This window comes from Erpetoichthys calabaricus, chromosome 15, assembly GCF_900747795.2.
Source record: "Erpetoichthys calabaricus chromosome 15, fErpCal1.3, whole genome shotgun sequence".
In the NCBI taxonomy this organism is placed as follows: Eukaryota; Metazoa; Chordata; class Cladistia; order Polypteriformes; family Polypteridae; genus Erpetoichthys; species Erpetoichthys calabaricus.
The window spans coordinates 8165753-8186250 of NC_041408.2; the positions used below are offsets into that span (position 1 = coordinate 8165753).

Here is a 20498-nt window from a genome sequence, read left to right on the forward strand (position 1 = left end):
TCGAATCTTTTAAATGGTCAAATGCAGGGTTGTTTTTTTTTTTTTGTAGTTGGCCCAGCTGTGCCCCCCCCCCCCCCCGAGTCCTCCTTGGACCACCAGTGCTTGATTCAGCATCAGTCTGTGCAGCTCACCTTTGCTGGTGTCCGGTGAGACAGCAGGCAGTGTGACCACCCTTCATAATCGGGGCAAAATTTGACAGTTTAGGTGGTCTCAACACAACATTCTGGTGATTGCAAACAAAATAATAAGGTTGTTATAAACTCGAGCTGTATATGTGCTGCGGTGCTGATTGATGCCTTAATTTACATTTTAAAAGGTAAGCTGGCTCCATGTACGCGCACAGTTATTGTAAGAGCCATTTTGCTTGTTCTAGAAGATTCATGAATGTTTATTAGATGACAATGCATAAACTATGGAAGGTTCCTATAACCCCCGTGAATAGAATTGTTTTGGTATTATGTTGCCATTTCTAATAGCTTGGAGTAAACATTATTGTTTAGTTAGTTAGTGTCAGCCTTGCCTTGTATAAGGTGTGGAGGAATACGTTTTTTAACCGTGACCGCACGTTATCGTGCCTGGGCACTTGCCTATGTGCCAACCGGTTTAAGAGCCTTTAAGAAAATAACCTTTAAGTAGGAAAGAAGAAATTAAGAACCTTTATAAAAAATACTAAAGTCTTTCAAGAAAAGCTAAGTTTATAGAAGATTAATTTTTTTTTTTTTTTTTTTTTTTCCTTTTTTTCTACGTGTGTATCTATTTTTTCTTTTATTCCTGTGTGGACTATTTACTTTTACCTTTCACTAAATACCTTTAAAACGAATTCTTTTGACACACGTCTTACCCGTGCCTGATGACACCTTATATATTTTAGCAGCTACAGTTATTAAGGTTTACTTTTGATCATTGACTCCTGTAGAGTGCTGATTTTTAAGTGTCAGTTTATTAATAATGGTAGTTTTGTGTTTTAAAACTTTTGGCAGTTTTCTTTTTTGCAATTCAATGTTTCAGGAGTGTTCTACCCCTCCAAAGCAATGGGGACTCAGCTGCGGTCCTGGAGAGATCATGCAGCTCCAGGTTTTCATTCTAATCCTATAATTAGTGGCCTGTTTTTCTGCTAATTGACTTTTCCTTCATTTTAATTGACATTTTTTCTTTGATTCAGTTCTCTGAATTGCTTATTTTTTTCTTTAAACGGCAAATAAACAGAAATTAGATATGGAGTGAGCCAACAGATGACCGGCCAAGTCGTGGCCTCAAACTCCAAGCAGTTTCTTATTAGAAGCCAATCCTCCATTAATAAACACGGCTATTTAATTCCGTGACTTGTTGGGTTGGTGGTCTCGTGGATTTCCCCTTGGGATTAATAAACTATCCATCTATCTCTCCATTCTGCCACAGCACACGTTTTCTAAACCTGTTGATTTTTCCAAGACCCCCATCATAATGTTTTGCGGCCCAGAGCCGATCAACATTACTAATACTTTTTCAGTATGAAGGACACTGGTCACGTGTTGACTCGTTTTCTGTTTCTTGGTTTGGCTGCTAAATAAAATGAGGGTCTGAGTCCTGAATAGCTAGTCAGTTAAAGTAAAGGCAAAAGAGTTAATTGGCAGCAAAAACTGACCACTAGTTAAGAATGTTAGAATGAAAACCTGCAGCCGCTGCAGACCTCCAGGACCGGAGTTGGAGACCCCTGATTAATGCAAAGTTTTAAAAGGTTTGTTTAAACTCCGTTGAAATGAGTTTTTGCTCTTTGCCTGGTGGTCCTAGAATTGGGGCATTTAACTCGAATCCTTCAGGGCTTCAGTGGCTGCTGGTTTACCTTTTAATTCCTGACCAGTTTTTGTGGCTAATTATTTTGCCTTAATTTTAACTACCTTGCTATTGAAAACTCGGACCCCTAAATTGTTACATTTGGTTTTTTTTCTTATTAGCTAAACAATAATGAGATACAAAATGAGCTAATGCATGACCATCATATCTGGAGGTAAAAAAACAGAGGTGATGGTCTCAGTGTTGATCTGTTCAGGTCACCAAAACATTTTGATGGTGGTCTTAGTAAAAGTAAACCAGTTTTGGAAAATGTCTGTTGTGGCAGAATTAGAGCACCAACAAGCCATGGAGTTAATTAGCAACACGAGTGGGCTTCTAATTAAACTGGTTGGAGTTTGAGGGGCCCTGACTTTGCTGGTCACCTGCTGGCTAACTTCACACCTCATTTTTATTTGGCTGACATTTAAGAAAAATGCAAAAAGGAACAATTTAGTTTTTTTTTTTTTTTTTGTTTTAAACTCAATTCACTCAATGAAGGGAACAGCAGTCCATTAACTGGTCACTGATGAAGAAAGTAGAAGAAAAGAGAACCTGCAGCTACTGTGGCCCTCCGGGGGGTGGGAGTTGGACCCCACCCTGTTTTTGGATTTTCATAAAATGCTAAAAAAACTGTTTTGCTTTAGAAAGAATAGTCTGTCCATCAAAAATCTTTTGGGCCACATCAGTCCTGTAGGTGGTCCTTTGCCCTGTCAGGACTGATCTGGTGAGTACCCCTAGAAGAGTGCTCACCGTGGTGCCGCCGACTGCGAATGGAGGTCTGTTAATATTTGTAGTAGTGGTTGCCCTGTCAGTGGTGTCTGCCTGAAACTCTTAATCTTATTTTCCCCTCTTCTGTGTGGAGTTGATGTGTTTGATCAACTTTCTCCAAACATCTTGGTCTGATCTTCTACTTCATCCATCCACCTCCATTTTTGGCCTCCTTTGCTTTCTCTAACCCTGGACTTCCATTCCCATCACTCTTTTCCTTGACTTCTCCTCATCACAGGTCCCTACCTGCTTTACAGTACGTTTTCATTGATGTCTCTCCCACGTTTGCTGTACCTCTGATTGCCTCATTTTGTATTCTGTCCATCTTTATAACCCCACACACCCATCTCTCCATTCTCACTTTTGCTCATTTTAATGTCCTGTCTCATCTCCATACGTTGATGGTCTCACACTGTCGTGGAAACTCCTGCCTTTTAACCTTTGCCTTAATTCTTCGATCACATAATGCTCCTGATACCTTCTTCCAATTGTTCAATCCACGCAGCACTCTATGGGTTATCTCTACATCTAATTCTCCATCTTGGGCCACCACTGATCCTAGATATTTAAACTTCAAGAGTTCTCCCTTCAGGCCAAAGTCTGAATCCCGATCATCATCAAACCACAGATATTCCATCTTCTTCTTCCCATTTATCTTCAGTACTCGATCTTCCAAAGCCCTTCTCCATTCATCCAGCTTTCTCTCCACTTCACGTTTATATAGCGCCTTTTCCATATTCTCCTGGTTAGCATAGTTACCTTTATTGTAGCATTGAATAAGAAAAGGCAGAATATGTTAAATCCATTAAATATTAATAAAGAATATTCTGAAGACCACTTCATTGGCTGTAAGACCATTTAAATACATTTTGTTGTTTAGGGCTGAAATAAGCACTAACACCACACCAATAAACGCAAAAAAAAATCTTTAAAGCGTGCTTCTAACTCTGTTGAAGAGGTACGTCCTTCACCGTTAGAGGGTGCTGTTACATTTATGGGATGAATGTTCAAGCACGAGTGCGCTCTTCGTCCGATTTGGAGTCTGAGCGCATTTCTTGATGAGCAGGAACAAAACTAGAAAGACAGAAAGAACCGGCAACTCTTGTGCTCTCCCATCCAGAGGAGGCGGGTGTTAAGAAGCGAGAGCCACAACATCATGAGCTCCGAGGCTGTTGTCATCGTGTCTGCGGCAAGGACGCCGATAGGTACGGCACGGTTTGAGTGACACATGTTTGTCTGTTTCTGTTTATGACTTCCTTTAAATTTGAATGTAACGACGCGCTTGTTCTTTTTGTTGTTCAAAATATATATTAGGAATGTTTGCCGAGTTATCTGGGGTTGAGTACATTATTTCATTTGTATATTTTATTCTTCACTAAACATTTGACATACTAAAAGGGTAATCGCGTTCCCTGCAATATCAGCAGCGGGGCATTTACGTTCTTCTAAGTCTCGTCCAGCCTAAAAGGGCCACTCGAGACAAAAATAGAACTAAAAGAGCAAAATATTTTAATAGCGCTTTCATTTTAATTTATTTTTTTAGCATTTCGGTGACAAGACAAGAATAAATAATTACTGCCCTTGTTCCTGTTTGAGCAGTCAATTACACTGGCGATATTGGATTGGTTGCCAGCAATCCCGCCCATTGTCCTTAAACGCGGATTGGCTGTTGGGCGTGGGCCGAGACAAGAATGGCCACTAGCGATTGGCTATCGCTGTATCGGCCAAGAAAAACTGCTGGGCAGATCGATCGATTATAGCTTACAGCAGACGTAAATGTCAACAGGCGTTTGGAATGTCTCCTGATCTTTACTGCAGCTAAAATGTTTGCATTTTCCTTAAAAAGTCCTCTAATTTAATTTCTCACAGTGTATTCGGAAACGGCGAGTTAAGATGAGCGCTGAACATAAATAGGATATGAACTGACTTGAGACCTGCTGTGCTCAACCCCGACGCCCTCCTTTTTTGTATTATGTCCTAGCAATTCTATTTATTTTCAATTAAGGTGAAGTCAACTTGATTTGTGATATTTTTGATGCTTTTAGTTAAGGCTCCGTTGTCTCCGAATGTATCTAAAATAAATATATATAGCCGACGCCCGCCGTAGCATACGGCGGTGTAATAATAGGAACGGCAAACGGTGAGAAAGCAATTCAGAAATCCAGAAGAAATTAATACTTCTTGAAAGAAGCAGGGTGCATGTAGAATTTCCTGCTAAGCAGGATTACATGTGAAAGTGCTAAAAAAAATCGGGCTTTCCGAATATACGTACTATGGCCATGGCATCCTGATAGTTCTGTTGTATCTTGGACTTCCTGGAAATGTGGACGGTAATTTGATCATTTTGCCTACACGTACGTTGTTATTTTCAGCGTTTGCTTGCAGTGCGTCTGATATTCGTTTGTATTGTTCAACGCGCAGATCTTGTTAGATAGATACTTTATTAATCCCAAGGGGAAATTCACATACTCCAGCAGCAGCACACTGATACAATATTAAATTAAAGAGACTGATAACAATGCAGGAAAAAACAGTCAATAACTGTATGATGTTAACGTTTACACCCCCGGGTGGAACTGAAGAGTCACATAGTGTGGTGGAGGAACGATCTCCTCAGTCTGTCAGTGGAGCAGGACGGTGACAGCAGTCTGTCGCTGAAGCTGTTCCTCTGTCTGGAGATGATCCTGTTCAGTGGATGCAGTGGATTCTCCATGATTGACAGGAGTCTGCTCAGCGCCCGTCGCTCTGCCACAGATGTCAAACTGTCCAGCTCCGTGCCTGCAATAGAGCCTGCCTTCCTCACCAGTTTGTCCAGGCGTGAGGTGTCCCTCTTCTTTATGCTGCCTCCCCAGCACACCACTGCATAGAAGAGGGCGCTCGCCACAACCGTCTGATAGAACATCTGCAGCATCTTAATGCAGATGTTGAAGGACACCAGCCTTCTAATGAAGTATAGTCGGCTCTGTCCTTTCTTACACAGAGCATCAGTATTGGCAGTCCATTCTAATTTATCATCCAGCTGTACTCCAGGTATTTATAGGTCTGCACCATCTGCACACAGTCACCTCTGATGATCACGGGGTCCATGAGAGGTCTGGGCCTCCTAAAATCCACCACCAGCCCCTTGGTTTTGCTGGTGTTCAGTTGTAGGTGGTTTGAATCGCACCATTTAACAAAGTCCTTGATTAGGTCCCTATACTCCTCCTTCTGCCCACTCCTGATGCAGCCCATGATAGCAGTGTCATCAGCGAACTTTTGCACGTGGCAGGACTCCGAGTTGTATTGGAAGTCTGATGTATATCGGCTGAACAGGACTGGAGAAAGTACAGTCCCCTGCGGTGCTCCTGTGCTGCTGACCACAATGTCAGACGTGCAGTTCCCGAGATGCACATACTGAGGTCTGTTTGTAAGATAGTCCATGATCCATGCCACCAGGTATGAATCTACTCCCATCTCTGTCAGCTTGTCTATAAGGAGCAGAGGTTGGATGGTGATGAAGGCGCTAGAGAAGTCCAGAAACATAACTTACAGCACCACTGCCTCTGTCCAAATGGGAGAGGGATCGGTGTAGCATGTAGATGATGGCATCCTCCGCTCCCAACTTCTCCTGATATGCGAACTGCAGAGGGTTGAGGGTGTGTTGAACCTGTGGTCTCAGGTGGTGAAGCAGCAGCCTCTCCATGGTCTTCATCACATGTGACATCACAGTCCTGAAGTTATTCAGCTCACTAGGACGTGATACCTTTGGGACTGGGGTGATGCAAGATGTTTTCCAAAGCCTCGGGACTCTCCCCTGTTCCAGGCTCAGGTTGAAGATGCGCTGTAGAGGACTCCCCAGCTCCAACGCACAGACCTTCAGCAGTCGTGACGATACTCCATCTGGACCCGCTGCTTTGCTGGCACAAAGTTGATGTAATCTGAGATATTTGAGACACACGCCCTCTGTTTTAACATACGCATCTATGATGAACTGTTGGAATTGTTTGCCGCTGGAATGAAAAATACTAAATGTATTCCTCATTGCTAATCTGTACGCGTAAAATTGGAATTGAGTAAGCCTTATTCGCTTGACGGTTCTTTTATCGGGAACATGTTGTAAATCTTTGTGCCAGGCAATGTCTCCGTAAGGGAATAAAAGTGGGTAAACCATAGGATCACAATTCATATTGAGTGTGGAAATCTGTTTACAGATAGATACTTTATTAATCCCAAGGAGAAATTCACATACTCCAGCAGCAGCATACTGATACAAAAACAATATTAAATAAAAGAGTGATAACAATGCAGGTAAAAACAGAAGTTTTTACAGGAGTTTCCTATGGGATAGATGCAAATGTCCCTTTCGGCAGGCATTTCGCCATCTTCTCTGATGAAAATCGCTGCAACGTCGGTGTGACATGTCGGGGCATTGTCTCGGGCCAGCGTGGGGAAGGGTTTGGAAGAGGACAAATAGGAATCGAGAAATGCCGGGACTGGTTTTGAAGTGGATGCAGGACGAACCAGTATATAAATATATATTTTCAGTGGGTATAGAAAAGAATACCCCCCCCCCCCTTTGAAATGATCCCATTTTTTTTTTTGCTTTACAGCCTTAAATGATAACACACACACAAATATTTCTTCCCCGCTTTACTTACTCAGTGCCACTTCTAACATCCAAGTGAAAGATATCACAGCAACAGTTCAGAAAAATGATAAAAACATCAAAAACAAGACTGACTGAGATTAATAAAGGATCACCCCCCCCCATGTCAATGTCATTTTGTTGACCCACCTTTTGCTTTAATGATTGTCTTGAGTCTGTTGGGATACTTCTCTATCAGCTTTGCACACCTACTGTAGATTGTGTAATATTTTCTCCCCGCTGTTCTTTACAGTTTAACTGTTCAGGTTCGCTCAAATTGGATGATGAGCGTTGGTGGTCTGCTATCTTCAAATCTTTCCACAGATTTTCACTGTGATTGAGGTCTGGGCTCTGACTGGCCGCACCAGGACAATCACTTTTTTCTCCTTCAGCCACCGTGTGCTCAATTTTGCTGTGTGCTTCGGGTCGTTGTCGTGTTGAAAGGTGAACATTCTGCCCATCTTCAACTTTCTGGCAGAGGGTAGAAGGTTTTCCTCAAGTATTTTGCCCCATCCATTTTTCCTTCTACCCTAACGAGAGCCCCAGGCCCCCCAAAACAGGATGCTGCCCCCACCATGCTTTACTGTAGGTATGATGTGTTGTGGATGGTGAGCTGTATTGGTGTATCATTTGGTTTTGAGGCCAAATAGTTTGATTTTGGTCTCATCTGACCATAAGACCTTTTTTCCACTTGGCATCAGAATCTTCAAGTTGCATTCTGGCAAAGCTCAGACGAGCCTTAATGTGGCCTTTCTTGAGAAGTGCGACCCTCCCGAACAATTGTGAAACGCTTGTGAAATTGTTGTCGCATGCATATCATTAATGACCACTCTTTGCCGTAAAATCCTGTAACTCCTTCAAAGTGGCCATTGGCATCTCGGAGGCATGCAGGGACGCGGGGGACAATCGCTTGTCATGTCGTCGATTTTCAGGAGGCATACGGCACATTTTCAACGAGCTGTGAGAACACAAGTGCACAGTTTATAGCCAATTATTTATTCTGGTGTTGCTTTCGACTTTGTGTGTTATTTATTTATTTATTTATTTTTCCTTCGAATTTTGTTATTTTGTATTTAAAGCAATTTTTACATCTTTCCAAATGAAAGATATTTTAGCAAAAAAATTCTTCTGAGTAAATTGATATTTTGTGTTCGTAGCTGAATGATCTGAAGAAGTGAATGTCAAATAAGAGTTCAACCTCAAGCTAACTTTACACCCCTTTTTTTTTTTGTATTCAACAGGCCGTTTCAATGGCTCCTTGTCCAATCTGCCTGTACACTTGCTGGGGTCCCGTGTCATCAGCGAAGCCCTCAAACGGACAAGCGTCAGACCAGAAGATGTGTCTGAAGTCATCTTGGGACACGTTCTAACCGCTGGTAGGCAGAGCGAGCCAGGCAGACCCTTTACGGCGCAGAGTGGGAGCGGGTGGGCGTGCGGAAGTTTTAGTGTTGTGTGACGGTTTGAGGCTCACCTTCTGCTCGGTGGCTTGTTTCCATTTTCATGTAAGTCATTCAAGGAAGTTCAAGTAGAATCGTCCATGTCAGAATAGCAGAATTATGGTCAAGCTTATTTCTATTTAATTACACTCACCAGCCACTTTATTAGGTACACTTTGCCAGTACCGGGTTGGACCACCTTTTGCCTTCAGTGTTTCCCTAATTCTTCGTGGCACAGATTCAACAAGGTGCTGGAAACCTTCCTCGGGGATTTTGGTCCAAATTGACATGATAGCATCATCACGCACTTGCTGTAGATTTGTCATCCGCACATCCATGATGCCAATCTCCTGTCCCACCACATCCCAAAGGTGCTCCACTGGATTGAGATCTGGTGATGGTGGAGGCCATTTGAGTCCAGTGAACTCCTTGTCATGTTTGAGATGATGGGAGCTTTGTGACATGGCGTGTTTTCCTGCTGGAAGGAGCCATCAGAAGATGGCGGCCATAAAGGGATGGACCTGGTCAGCAACAAGACTCCGGTAAGCTGTAGCACTTAAAAGATGCTCAGTTGACACTAAGGAGCCCAAAGTGTGCCAAGAAAATAACCCCCACACCATCACACCACCACCACCACCACCCTGAATGGTTAATACAAGGCAGGATGGATCCATTCTTTCATGTTGATGCCAAATTCTGAGCCTACCATCCAAATGTCGCAGTAGAAATCGAGACTCATCAGACCAGGCAACATTTTTCCAATCTTCTGTTGTCCAATTTTGGTGAGCCCGTGTGAATTGTAGCCTCACTTGGATGTTCTTAGCTGACATGAGTGGCACCCGCCGTGGTCTCCTGCTGCTGTAGCCCACCTGCTTCAAGGTTTGATGTGTTGTGCGTTCAGATCTGCTCTTCTGCACACCCCTCAGCTGTAACGAGTGCTTATTTGAGTTCCTGCTGCCTTTCTATCAGCTCAGGCCAGTCTGACCATTCACCTCTGACATCTGGCATTGACAGTTTATTTTCACCCAGACAACTGCCACTCACTGGATATTTTCCCTTTTTCTGTCCCTTCTCTGTAAATGTTAGAGATGGTTGTGTGTGAAAATCCCAGTAGATGAGCAGTTTCTGAAATCCTCAGAGCAGCCCGTCTGGCACCACCAACCATGCCACGTTCAAAGTCGCTTCAGTCTCCTTTCTTCCCCATTCTGATGGTCGGTGTGAACTTCAGCAGCTCGTCTTGATGATGTCTACAGGCTGAAATGCATTGAGTTGCTGCCACGTGATTGGCCGATTAGATATTTGCACTAACAAGCGGATGAACGGTTGTACCTAATAAAGTGGCCGGTGAGTGTAATCTCCCCACACGTTTTCATTTTGTTTTACCAGGGGGTGTCTGCAACAATGGAGACTTTCTCTTTCTTTAAAGGCTGATTTTGTGTACTGTTTTTTCCTACTACATTAAGGCCATGGACAGAACCCCGCACGCCAGGCCAGTGTGGACGCAGGAATCCCATACTGTGTGCCAGCGTGGAGCTGTCAGATGGTCTGCGGCTCTGGTCTGAAAGCTGTTTGCCTGGGTGCCCAAGCCATCTTAACAGGAGAGGCAACGATTGTGGTTGCGGGTGGAATGGAAAATATGAGCAGGGTAAGTGTAAGGTGATGTCTACAAGAAATCTCAAAACTGGTTGGTGGGAAATCGAAAGGCAACTCCTGCCAAGAGACCTCAGGTGCCACGGTTTTACAATGGTAAGATTTAAAGTTAGTGCATGGATGCGAAACACTAAGCTCAAGTGGATGAGTGGCAGATAATAATAATAATAATTCTTTACATTTATATAGTGCTTTTAATTACTACTCCAAGCACTTGACACTTTAACTTGGAAGCTGTGACGGCAACCATTTTGTGCCAGTATGTTCACCATACATTAGGTGTAGCTGCGTCTTTCCCAAGTTCCCAAAATTGAGCAGCTACTGAGTTGGCAAGGCAGGATCCAGCAGGAGTCAAACGCATAATAACAAAATTTGTCAGTCCAATAAAGTTTGTTTTAAAAAAGGTTTAGTGAAAATGCAAAGCAAGACGGTTCACACACACACACACACACACAAAATATTACAATTACAACAGCTCTGTTATCCCAATATCAACTCCATGGCTCAGTAGTTTGCATCAGATTCCCACAACGTTTTGTGAAGAAGTGCTTGCTAGCTTCAGCGTTAGGTGTACTTCTCTCTAATTTCCACCAGTGGGCTTAAGTAGGAAATCCACTTTGTATGATACCATTGGAAAAAATTCTGCTGGGTTGTTTTTGCTGATGTCTGAAACTTTAAAGACCTAAGGATCTGCGCTGTTATCCGGGAAAGTTGTGGGTTCAAATCCCCATTACTGTCAAAAGCGGTCCTACGCTGCTGGGCCCTTGAGCAAGGCCATTAACCTGCAATTGTCCTACAATTACCCTAACCCTACAATTACATTGGCTGTACAGTGGTGTGCATTGATCCTAACGGGTATGCGAAAACTCACAAATTCCTAATACAAGAAATTGCATGAGGTGAAATAAAGAACAAAAAACACACACATTATATATATAATATGTCTGTCTGTTTGTCTGCTTATCACGAGAGAACTACTTAAGGGATTTAAAATTGGGTTTTTTTCTATAATTTGCTTGAACATTCCGGTTGATTTTGCGACCTTTTTCATTATGCTAAGCATCATAGTTCGCTTGCGGCTCCGATTTATTTGCGTGAATCTGAGAGAGACTTAGCGGGCCGAGGCCCTCCTCAGTCACACACCAGCCTCGGGGCGTATCTTACCTCTGCTTAGCTAATGAATGAGAGGACTACTTAATAGATAGATACTTTATTAATCCCAAGGGGAAATTCACATACTCCAGCAGCAGCATACTGATAATAACAATATTAAATTGAAGAGTAATAAAAATGGAGGTAAAAACAGACAATAACTTTGAATAATGTTAACGTTTACACATCCCCCCCTTCCCGGTGGAATTGAAGAGTCGCACAGTGTGAGGGAAGAACGATCTCCTCGGTCTGTCACTGAAGCTGCTCCTCTGTCTGGAGATGATCCTGTTCAGTGGATGCAGTGGATTCTCCATGATTGACAGGAGTCTGCTCAGCGCCCTTCGCTCTGCCACAGATGTTAAACTGTCCAGCTCCATGCCTACAATAGAGCCTGCCTTCCTCACCAGTTTGTCCAGGCGTGAGGCGTCTTTCTTCTTAATGCTGCCTCCCCAGCACACCACTGCGTAGAAGAGGGCGCTCGCCACAACCGTCTGACAGAACATCTGCAGCATCTTATTGCAGATGTTAAAGGACGCCAGCCTTCTAAGGAAGTATAGGTTATATACAGTATATGAATAATGGATTTAGGTCGGGTTTTTTTCTATAATTTGCCTGAACATTCCGGTTGATTTTGTGACTTTTCCCATCGCATTAAGTATCATAGTTCACTTGCGGTGCTGATTTATTCGTGCAAATCCGAAGGAGACGCAGCGGGCCGAGGGGAGAGGGAAGCGGGCAGGGCCCTCCTCACTCAACGTGCCAGCCTCCGTTCAAGTCGGTCTGATGTGGCATTGCAGAGAGGATTTTAATCCCTCGCGTTCCTCTAATTATGATGGGATATGCCCTTTCAATTCAAGAGATTACGGTTCCCGGTGAAGCTTTGCTTTGCAATGTCGATTAACAAGACCCAGGGACAGACACTCAAGTTGGCAGAGGTTGATCTTAGCTCACCACCCTTCTCGCATGGTCAGCTTTATGTCAGTTTCTCCCGGGTCAGTTTCCCAAGAAACATGTATGTCTTTGCCCCTGATAGCAAAACCAAAAATATTGTATGTCAAGAGGCCATTGGATATGAAAGCAATCAATATAAATTCTTCTCAATACAAATTACATTTTTTTTTTGTTTTGGATTGATTTTTAAAGTTTGTCCTGTTTCACCACTATGTGGGCGGAGCTGTGGGGGACAGCTAGAGTCTGTGTGTCTCTCTCTGTCTCTCTAATATATAAATATACAGTACATCTGGAAAGTATTCCCAGCGCTTCATCACTTTTTCCACATTTTGTTATGTTACAGCCTTATTCCAAAATGGATTAAATTCATTTTTTTCCTCAGAATTCTACACGCAACACCCCATAATGACAACGTGAAAAAAGTTTACTTGAGGTTTTTGCAAATTTATTAAAAATAAAAAAATTGAGAAAGCACATGTACATGACTATTCACAGCCTTTGTCGTGAAGCTCGAAATTGAGCTCAAGTGCCTCCTGTTTCTCCTGATCATCCTTGAGATGTTTCTGCAGCTTCATTGGAGTCCACCTGTGGTAAATTCAGTTGATTGGACCTGATTTGGAAAGGCACACACCTGTCTATATAAGGTCCCACAGTTGACAGTTCATGTCAGAGCACAAACCAAGCATGAAGTCAAAGGAATTGTCTGTAGACCTCTGAGACAGGATTGTCTCGAGGCACAAATCTGGGGAAGGTTACAGAAAAATCTCTGCTGCTTTGAAGGTCCCAATGAGCACAGTGGCCTCCATCATCCGTAAGTGGAAGAAGTTCGAAACCACCAGGACTCTTCCTAGAGCTGGCCAGCCATCTAAACTGAGCGATCAGGGGAGAAGGGCCTTAGTTAGGGAGGTGACCAAGAACCCAATGGTCACTCTGTCAGAGCTCCAGAGGTCCTCTGTGGAGAGAGAAGAACCTTCCAGAAGGACAACCATCTCTGCCGCAATCCACCAATCAGGCCTGTATGATAGAGTGGCCAGACAGAAGCCACTCCTTAGTAAAAGGCACATGGCAGCCCACCTGGAGTTTGCCAAAAGGCACCTGAAGGACTCTCAGACCATGAGAAAGAAAATTCTCTGGTCTGATGAGACAAAGATTGAACTCTTTGGTGTGAATGTCAGGCATCACGTTTGGAGGAAACCAGGCACCGCTCATCACCAGGCCAATACCATCCCTACAGTGAAGCATGGTGGTGGCAGAATCATGCTGTGGGGATGTTTTTCAATGGCAGGGACTGGGAGACTAGTCAGGATAAAGGGAAAGATGACTGCAGCAATGTACAGAGACACCCTGGATGAAAACCTGCTCCAGAGTGCTCTTGACCTCAGACTGGGGTGACGGTTCATCTTTCAGCAGGACAACGACCCTAAGCACACAGCCAAGATATCAAAGGAGTGGCTTCAGGACAACTCTGTGAATGTCCTTGAGTGGCCCAGCCAGAGCCCAGACTTGAATCTGATTGAACATCTCTGGAGAGATCTTAAAATGGCTGTGCACCGACGCTTCCCATCCAACCTGATGGAGCTTGAGAGGTGCTGCAAAGAGGAATGGGCGAAACTGGCCAAGGATAGGTGTGCCAAGCTTGTGGCATCATATTCAATAAGACTTGAGGCTGGAATTGCTGCCAAAGGTGCGTCGACAAAGTATTGAACAAAGGCTGTGAATACTTATGGACATGGGATTTCTCAGTTTTTTTATTTTTAATAAATCTGCAAAAACAAACTTTTTTCACATTGTTATTATGGGGTGTTGTGTGTAGAATTCTGAGGAAAAAAATGAATTTAATCCATTTTGGAATAAGGCTGTAACATAACAAAATGTGGAAAAAGTGATGCGCTGTGAATACTTTCTGGATGCACTGTGTATATAATATATTGCAAAGTTTTACAGTCAAATAATGCAGAGTACGTGACGTGTTTCTCCCTAATTCTGGGCTATTCAGGCATACACACTCACTGCACCCCCCTCTCGGGGAATCGGACATCAGCGTTAGAGGCGAAGCCTCTTGCGTTGCACCACGGTGTGTGGTTCGTTTATTTGACAGCATGTAGATTGAGATAATTACATTCATGGCATTCGTAGTCTGCCATAATCAGTAGGGCGAAACACATGTCGCGTAGTCTTTGCATTATTTGACAGTAAAACTTTGCAACATTCTATGATCTGCTTCTCGCAACTGAAAGAGGGAACCGTGGCGGATGTTTGCCGGCTTGCATACCAGCCACAAGCGTTACCTGGTAGGTAACCACCCATACAATCAGATTGTCATTCAGACTATGAATGCCTTGAATATATATATATATATGTAATAGTCGTGCCATACGTGCAACGTGGGTCAAAAACTGGTCCACAACAAAGATATCCATCAGGAAGCCTTTAATAATTCACTAAATGTTATCCAGAATTATTCAGCAATACATTTGCATTGAATTTAATGAAAAAGATGCTGCTTAACAGGTCATTGCTCTAGCTCAGAGTAGAGAGCGCTGTTAGTGTGCGTCCATACATCAAGCCTGTGAGCAAACAACAACCAAAAAACCTGCGCTTTTACTGTGCATAACAACCAAGATAACTCGCCACGTGTCTAAGTCACCCTGAACATTAGAGACGTTAAAACAACAGCCCTGAACTTTTTCTGGTCACTACACTATATACATCTGTCTGTCTGTCCACTTTTAACGAGAGAATTACTTAACGGATTTAGATGGGGGTTTTTATCTATCATTTGCATGAACATTCTGGTTGATTTTCTTCACTCATCACGTTAAGAATCATAGTTTGGTTGCAGGAGTGATAGATTCTCGCAATTCCAAGACAGAGGCTGTGGGCAGAGTGGAGAGGGAAGCATAACGTCAGGGGTGGGGAGCCGGGCAGGGCCCTCCTCACTGTCCTGTTTCACTTCTACGTGGGTAGAACCGCGGGGGACGGCTAGTATAATATATATATGTATGTATGTATGTTCTCACGCTGTCTTCCATGTATAACACTAAAGAAGTGTCATTCCCTTAGCTTGGTGTAGCAGGTCAGGCCCTTTAGTCTTCTCTGCTGACCTTTCATTTTGAGGTGAGCTGAGCTGCACAGAGTTCCCCAGATGTGGCATCACTAATACATTACTAAGTCAGAGCTTGTTATCCCTTGTCAAAGAAGAGACAAGTGAGCCACAAAAAGAGTTGGGGCAGCGACCCGTATCTTGTTTCCTGGCTATATAGATGAGGCAAAAATGGCAGTTTTAAAGGAGAGGATAGGAAGTGCCGTCCTCGGGACCAGGCGGAATTTCCTGTTATCGGTCTGCAGTGGAAAGAGAGGAAGGGTCAGTACACTCTGCCACCCCCTGGTCTGACATGGAATTACCCTCATTCAGACCCTTTAACTACCTCCCATGTGCATGTGTGTGACACCCTTCATTTATATTCAGCACAGCTTGCGAAACTCGATGTTTGGAGGCTCATTCCTGCTCATCCTAGGTTGCCTTACTTGTGCATGTAATATGAAAAGCAGCTTGCAGCCATACCTGATTTGCTAGTAGTGTCCCTTGCAAAAAATGAGAAACTTTTCTCTTTCTAGTACAAAATCAAAAGTTTGGGGATTAATAAGATCTGTCGAATCAAAATGAAATGCCACAATGTCTCAAATTCAGTAATACATTAAGCACTAAAATCCAGCAAATGTTTGGATGACCTAAATATTTTGATTAATCGTTTTAACATGGTGGCGTAACGGTAGGACTGACTGTTAGTCAGGGTCCTCCCTGCGTTCTCCCCGGGTTGTGTAGGATTCCTCCTGGTGCTCTGGTTTAGACGTGCAGGTTAGGTGGATTGGCGATGCTTTATTTGCCATAGTGTGTGTTTGGCTTGTGATGGACGGGCCACCCTGTCCAGTGTTTGTTCCTGCCTTGCGGCCTATGCTAGCTGGGATAGGCTCCAGTAACGTCTCACCCACGGGGTCCTGGTATGGATTAAGCGGGTTGGAAAATGATCTGACATTTTAACATGTAACTGTCTTTGTGATCCTGTTCTGTCAAACGCACTCTCAAAAGTGCGAGGAGGTACCCATAAATAACCGGAATCTGTACCTGGTGTGCAATCTCGATTTAGTTGCGAATTTTGCCGCTAGGTGTAGCATACTTACAGTATTCTGTGTCAGTCTGCCAAGTGGTGGTCCTCTGTATTGTTCGTTTGCCATTCCGTGTCGGTTTTTCTTGGTGCTTATTAAATGTGTTCTGTGATCTTTGTGACGGGTGAACATAAAGAACAGTGAGTCTGCGTTAAATTTTGTTTTCTCATAGGGAAAACAGCTGCTGAAACTGCAGTTAAAGAGGAAGCATTAAGTAAACCACAGGTCTACGAGTGGTTTTCAAATTTCAAATGAGGGGAAATGTCACTTGAAGACTAACCTAGATCTGGCCGACCTTCCACAATTAGGAATGACAAAAATTTTCAAAACGTTCGCAATGCAATTTACGAAGATCGTCATTGGATGATTGAAGAGATTTCTGAATTGAGTTGTGTGTCTCGGAGTTCTTGCCATCTTCCCTACACGCCTGATCTTTGCTCCGTGTGACTTTTTTTCTTGTTCCCGCATACAAAGAAAAAGAACTCAAAGGAAAGCGTTTTTGTACTGTGGCGGAAGTCAAAGAAAAATCCCCGTTGGCCTTGGACACAACGTTCCTCTTCAACAATTCCAGAAATGTTTCCACAAGTGGGAAAAACCGTTGGGACGAGTGCATTCATTCACATGGAGAATCCTTTAAAGGAGATTAGAGTTTCAGTAAGTAAAAATTATTAAAACAATTCCGGTTATTTTTGGGTACCCCCTCATATATTAGCCATGAGTGTAAACTTACAAAAAGAACAAGTAAGCAAGGGATCATGACCCATTAAAAGAAACAAAGGGCAGCTTATAGAAAATGGTCGTCTATATTGCATCCTATCACTCTCTTTCTTCCAGACGCCCCATGCGATACACATAAGATCTGGACACAAAATGGGCGATACTTCATTACAGGACACCATGATTTCTGACGGCTTGACAGACGCCTTCCACCAGTACCACATGGGCATAACAGGTAATGAAGAATGTGCAGGTTTGTTTCTCAGGTTCCTTTAAGCTCCTTTTGCAAATTACAGACTTTCCCATAATGCTCCAGTGGATTGTCTAGTTTTAAGGCAATGCATGAACAAATGCTACTGTGGAGGCGATACACCAGGAAAATGGCCAGGACAGGCTAAGACCTTGTAGGATTCCAGTGTGGATGTGTGAACACTTTGTGAAAGTGGGACGGGGAACATTCTATATATTTATTTAAATCCTTGTTAATGTCCTCCAAGCCACTGGAGCACACAGGGGCTTAAAATCACACTAGTATTGGAGAGGACAGTCAGACTGGCCCACAGTTTAAAATATATATATATATATATATATATATATATATATATATTTAAGTGACACAATTTTATTCAAAAATGCCCTAAAAGTAAAAATTTTTTTTTTTTTCTTGTACTAAGATTTTGTTGGTCATATGTGACTAAAAATGAAATCGTAAGGCGCCCATAAAAGAATTAATTTAATTCAATGAAAATGCATAGATTTGTTAGTAACATTTCTAACCAGCTTAACTATGGAAAGAAAATAACACGTCAGTGATTAAAGTATGTAGGCTAGTGGTTATAATTGGACACATTTTCAAATTCTAAAACTTCTTTTTTTGGAATCTTTTAAGGAATCTATGCATTTTAATTAAATTGAATTAATTTTTTTTATGGGCGCCTCACGATTTTATTTTTAGTCACCTATGTGTGATTTTGGGCTATACAAAAAAATAAATTGTATTATAAAAGACCAACAAAATCTTATTTTTTTTATGTTTTAGTGCATTTTTTAATAAAATCGTGTCACTTAAAAATCTTTTTAGCCACCCTAATGGCACACAGTCCTTGACTTGGGTGGGGCAGATGAATCGACAGAAAGGACGTTAACGACAGAGTGGAATCGAACCTACGATCGTAAAGTGAAACGTCACATTCATTTAGGTTCACCTGTCATTTCAGAAAATTGTAATCACGGAGAAACGTCACACATGCGACGTGCTGGACAGGTGCGTTTGTCTACTGGAGAATCAAACTTTCAGTCTTTCTTAGAAAAGACCAACACTACTTCCACTTAGCCGATAACCGCCAAATCACTGAAAAGAGCATTTCGCCAAATTTGTATATAAATGATGAAAAACTAGTAAAAAATAAAAAACAAGAAAACATTAGCTTGCGTACATTGGCCTTAAACCTTTGACCATTTGATTGAACGTCCAACACGCTAACCACTAGACCAGTGCTGCTGAACTGTCTTATTATTGTATATTAATTAATATTAAAGTAATTAAATATAAAGTATAATTAAATATAAAGTAAAATTAATATTAAAGTAATTTGACCAAACTTCGATTAATCTAAATGCTATTTTTTAATTAATTTGTCTACATTGGTGAGCAAAAGTCCAACACGCCAACCACTTGACCAACACCGCTAATTCTTCTTATGTACGAGGGACGTTCAATAAGTTTAACTATTTATTAAGAATTTCAAAAGCAAATCGCATCACTTTTCTGCATAAGTCCCCTTCCTTCGCAGTGAAATTTTCCCAGCGTCGTGCCATCTTTTTAATGCCATCAGCAAAAAAATGTTTTTGCCTTCACTGTTTCCAACGAAAATATTAAAGTGCAGAAACATTTTGAACGTCCCTCGTATGCGTGTTGACTAAAAGCACTATATATATAAATGTGTGTGTCATCGCTAGACGTATAAGATAAGCAAATGACGTAATTAATATACAGTTCCCGGGTCAAAACTGATGAAACATTGCACTGTCACCGGAGATCAGCATGCATGCATAGTTTGAAGGAAATCGGTTTGGTAAAAGTGGGTAAAAAAAACTGATTTCAGAATTTGACCGAGACATGTTGAATAAAATTGTGTATATATTTAAAAAATAAATAAATAAAAAGCTCCAATTTGTAGTTGATGTGCGTGACATTGTCATTCAGTACATCCATCCATTTTCCAACCCGCTGAATCCGAACACAGGGTCACGGGGGTCTGCTGGAGCCAATCCCAGCCAACACAGGGCACAAGGCAGGGAACCAATCCCGGGCAGGGTGCCAACCCACCGCAGGACACACACAAACACACCCACACACCAAGCACACACTAGGGCCAATTGAGAATCGCCAATCCACCTAACCTGCATGTCTTTGGACTGTGGGAGGAAACCGGAGCGCCCGGAGGAAACCCACGCAGACACGGGGAGAACATGCAAACTCCACGCAGGGAGGACCCGGGAAGTGAACCCGGGTCCCCAGATCCATTCAGTACATCCCACATAGAATAAGCTGCCACACATCAAGTACATTTGATGTATCCCTCAGCCCTAATGGCCAGATGGTGTGTGTCGTTTTGTGTAGTAATCCACACGATTTTTATGGCTTTGCACCTTGACTTTGTGTTTTATGTCTCTGCCATAGTAATTTATTATTTATTGTCAGGTCGACACATCCTTACATTATTTCACTTGTATCCATCTGTGCTCGATATAAACAACAGTTGCCGCAACTATTATCTCTCCACAACAATAGTGAGGAATCCATGCTCCTGACAAAGTTTTGCTCTTAGGCTTATCCTCAAGTCTTCAGTTCTTGAACGTGACTGATTATCGACTGTGGTATTTGACTGTTTATTCAGTGCATACTTTATTGACCGAAACTGCATGATGACACTACCATTTTACACCTCCTCTTTCCTTCACTTCAACATAAGCCTTCCGATAAAATGAAAAGGCACATACAGACTAGCGGTGACCAACAGAAATGGTCTCGCCAGCCTGCATACTTGGACCAACGCACACAACATCGACATCACGCCAGACCAACCAGCAAAGGCAAGATGCCTTAGAAGAACAGAGACCACGCATGGCAAACCACAGAGCAACATTATCTGAAGATCAGCGGCAGCAAGTCTTGCACCTCGACAGTGAACGAAAAATGAATTCCACACACAACCTTT

At 42.6% G+C, this 20498-nt stretch overlaps 1 protein-coding gene across 1 annotated transcript; it reads left to right on the forward strand.

Moving 5' to 3' along the window:
* Positions 1-3585: 3585 nt before the first annotated feature.
* On the forward strand, positions 3586-19176 carry acat2 (acetyl-CoA acetyltransferase 2). Its single transcript, XM_051919306.1, has 5 exons — positions 3586-3785; positions 8446-8580; positions 10104-10285; positions 17395-17512; positions 18495-19176. The coding sequence occupies exons 1-5, from the start codon at positions 3737-3739 to the stop codon at positions 18608-18610; spliced, it is 600 nt and encodes a 199-aa protein (XP_051775266.1). The 5' UTR covers positions 3586-3736; the 3' UTR covers positions 18611-19176.
* Positions 19177-20498: the final 1322 nt, after the last annotated feature.